Raw genomic sequence first — 2,610 nt, 5'->3', positions numbered from 1 at the left:
GGGGGCCGGGTGTGCTGTGGGCATCTTGCCCAGCCCTGGCCCGCGAGCAGCCTGAGTCTGTGCTGTGGCCTGGCTGGGCAGTGCCCTGCATGCTGGGCCCTGGCAGCGCTGCAGGGGCCTGCGCCAGTGAGCAGGGTGGCCCTGGCAGGAGGGGGGCTGGGGGTTGCTGTGGCTGGGGTGGGGTTGCAGCTGGATGAGGCCTGATTGCAGGGGTGGAGGCAGCCCAGGGCAAGGAGTCTCTTCTCCTTTCCCCCCCTCCCCCCCGCCAATGGTCTGCTCCTCCTTGTGGCCCTTCCTCTGGGGGGGGGGGGGGGGGGGTAGCTGGGGGAGATGGTGGATTCCCCCTCAGAGCCTGCACCCTGGGAGGGGATTTTACTCCACAACCAACCTCCCTTCCCCTCACAGCTGGGCAGGAGCGGCTCTAAGGCTGTGGATGCAAGGGGGGTGGAAGGACTATGCCTATGCCCTGCGGTGCATCTCCCTTGCTGCTGTGGGGCTGTGCCACCCCCCAGGGCGTGGACTCTGCTGTCAGTCAATAAACCATTTGCAATAGATGCAGTGTGTGAGGGGGGACTCTCTGAGGGGGGAGGGCAGGGGCTGGCTGGAGCAGCCTGGGTGGGGTGGGGGTGTCAGGCCTGGGAAATTCAGCACCAAGGGGGGGTGCTGGGGCTGCAGCAGGCACCAGGTTCAAGCAGAGTTTTCCCCCAGGGGGGTAGGCTCAGGCAGTTCCCATGGGCAGACCTGGCATGGGGGTACCCAGGGGCACTTGCCCCTTGCCCCTCTCTAACCCCCAGCTCTCAGCTGCTGGCTGGGCATGGAGTAAGCTGGTGGCAGAGCTGGGATCTGCACATGGGGCCCTGTGGGAGCTGGGCTCAGTCTGTGCTGCCTTCCCCACCCTGTGTGTGTGTGTGGGGCGGCAAGTGAGGGGCACAACCCCTGCCCCCCGGCAGGGAAATACAGAGACAGGCCAGGCCGGGCTGCAGCTGCACAAACGCGACACGAGAACTTTATTCACATCAAGATACAAAATTATATTTCTCTAGAAATTTCTCTTCTGCTCGACTGATGATGATTGACCCACGTGGTGGGGGAGGGTTCCCCAGCCGGGCTGCCAACCCCAAGGGTGCGCGCGGCCGGGCAAGGATTGCTCCAGCTGTGTCACCTCTTGCCCCGGGAAGGGTCCACCCCCGGGCAATGAGACAGGCAGGGGGAGGGACAGGAGCAGGGCAGGTGGGGGCTAGCCTGGCGAGAGCTGCAGTGCCCCCCCAACTCCAGGAGAAAGGGCACGGAGCAGCAGAGCTCCGGGGGCAGGAGAAGCAAGGGCAGGGGCTGCTCCCAGGCCCGTCCTGCCCAGCGGGTGCAGGCTCCTGGCAGAGCTCAGAACCGCCCCGTGCTGGGTCAGACCTTCCCTGGCCGTGGGCAAGGCCTGGGTACCTGTGGGGCTGTGCAGGGGCAGTGTGACTAGACACACACACGGGAGAAGCCCGGGGCAGGGGCTGTGCATGGGCACCTGTACACAGGAGGCAGGCGGGCACTGGGCATGCAAGGGCAGATGGGGGTCCCATCTTAAACTCTCAGGGCAGTTGGTGCAGCCCCCCATCCCCCAGCGGCTTCAGGCTGCCGACCCCTCCTCCGGGCCCAGCCGCGGCCCGGGCAGCACATTGGGGCGAGGGCAGACGACCAGCATCACAGACACGACGTTACAGGGGCGAGCGACCCCAGCGGGCGGGCGCTCGAAGCACACGGGGCGGCACCCGGGAGGAGGCGGGCACGACGGGGCTGGAGGTGAGGCGACCGACTCACTGTGGCAGCGCCTTCAGGATGGCATTGACCTCCTCTGCCACGGCCGTCAGCGCAAACTCAAACTGGTCCTGCGGAAGGGAGAGCAGGGTGAGCCCCACCCCGGAGCGGCACAGCACGTGCCCAGCATGAGGGGGCAGGGCTGTATGCCTTTCCCCCATGCTGCCCACCCAGCGCCAGGGCCCTGCTTCCTGGAGGCTGGCCCCAGAGCCCGGGCCCAGCACAACAGATGAACCTGCTGCCCTGAGAAGGGGCAGCCCCATTGTGCCCCCTGTGCTGGGAAGGAAGCCAGGGGCCCCGGCTCTCTGCCCCCTGTTGGGAGAACTGGCCAGTGCCTGGGTAGGGGCACAGCGGCTGTGGGGCTGGGTGCAGCAGAGGGGAGAAGGGCTCTATGCCCCCCTCCACTGCCCCACAGGGGGTGTCCTGCCCCTTCCCTGCTGGTGGCTGTCCCGGCCCTGGGGCTGAGCCCCTGGGAGCTGCCCCTGCAGGCTTGGGGCCTGGTTTGGGGAAGGGGCGCACCTTAGTCTGCACCATGCCAGGCCTCTGGTCACGGACGTGCTCCAGCGTGGCAGCGATGTCAATCTCCTTCACTCCTAGGGCAGAGCACACGAGGGGTCAGCGGGGGCGCCGGAGCCAGGGCTGGGGATGTGGAGGGGGGGATCCAGGGGCAGAGCAGACGAGGGGGCAGAGCGGGGGCACTGGAGCCAGTGATGGGGATCTGGAGGGGGGGATCCAGGGGCAGAGCAGACGAGGGGGTGGAGCAGGGGCGCCGGAGCAGCGGATCCAGGGGCAGAGCAGACGAGGGGGCAG

General features: G+C 67.5%; 1 protein-coding gene across 1 annotated transcript in view; it reads right to left on the bottom strand.

Moving 5' to 3' along the window:
* Window positions 1–684: 684 nt before the first annotated feature.
* Window positions 685–2,610, bottom strand: part of PTPRN (protein tyrosine phosphatase receptor type N) — a gene marked incomplete at its 5' end in the record, with an annotated part of 27,117 nt that continues 25,191 nt past the window's right edge. The window contains 2 exons of the mRNA XM_029910577.1: window positions 685–1,871; window positions 2,320–2,393. Coding sequence (XP_029766437.1) covers window positions 1,800–1,871; window positions 2,320–2,393 — 146 coding nt within the window. The remainder of the gene's footprint in view (window positions 1,872–2,319; window positions 2,394–2,610) is intronic.

Source organism: Terrapene carolina, unplaced genomic scaffold, assembly GCF_002925995.2.
Source record: "Terrapene carolina triunguis isolate 2854851 unplaced genomic scaffold, T_m_triunguis-2.0 Scaffold62, whole genome shotgun sequence".
In the NCBI taxonomy this organism is placed as follows: domain Eukaryota; kingdom Metazoa; phylum Chordata; order Testudines; family Emydidae; genus Terrapene; species Terrapene triunguis.
The sequence above is the reverse complement of the archived record's forward strand: the minus strand, read 5'-3'. Positions and strand labels throughout refer to the sequence as shown.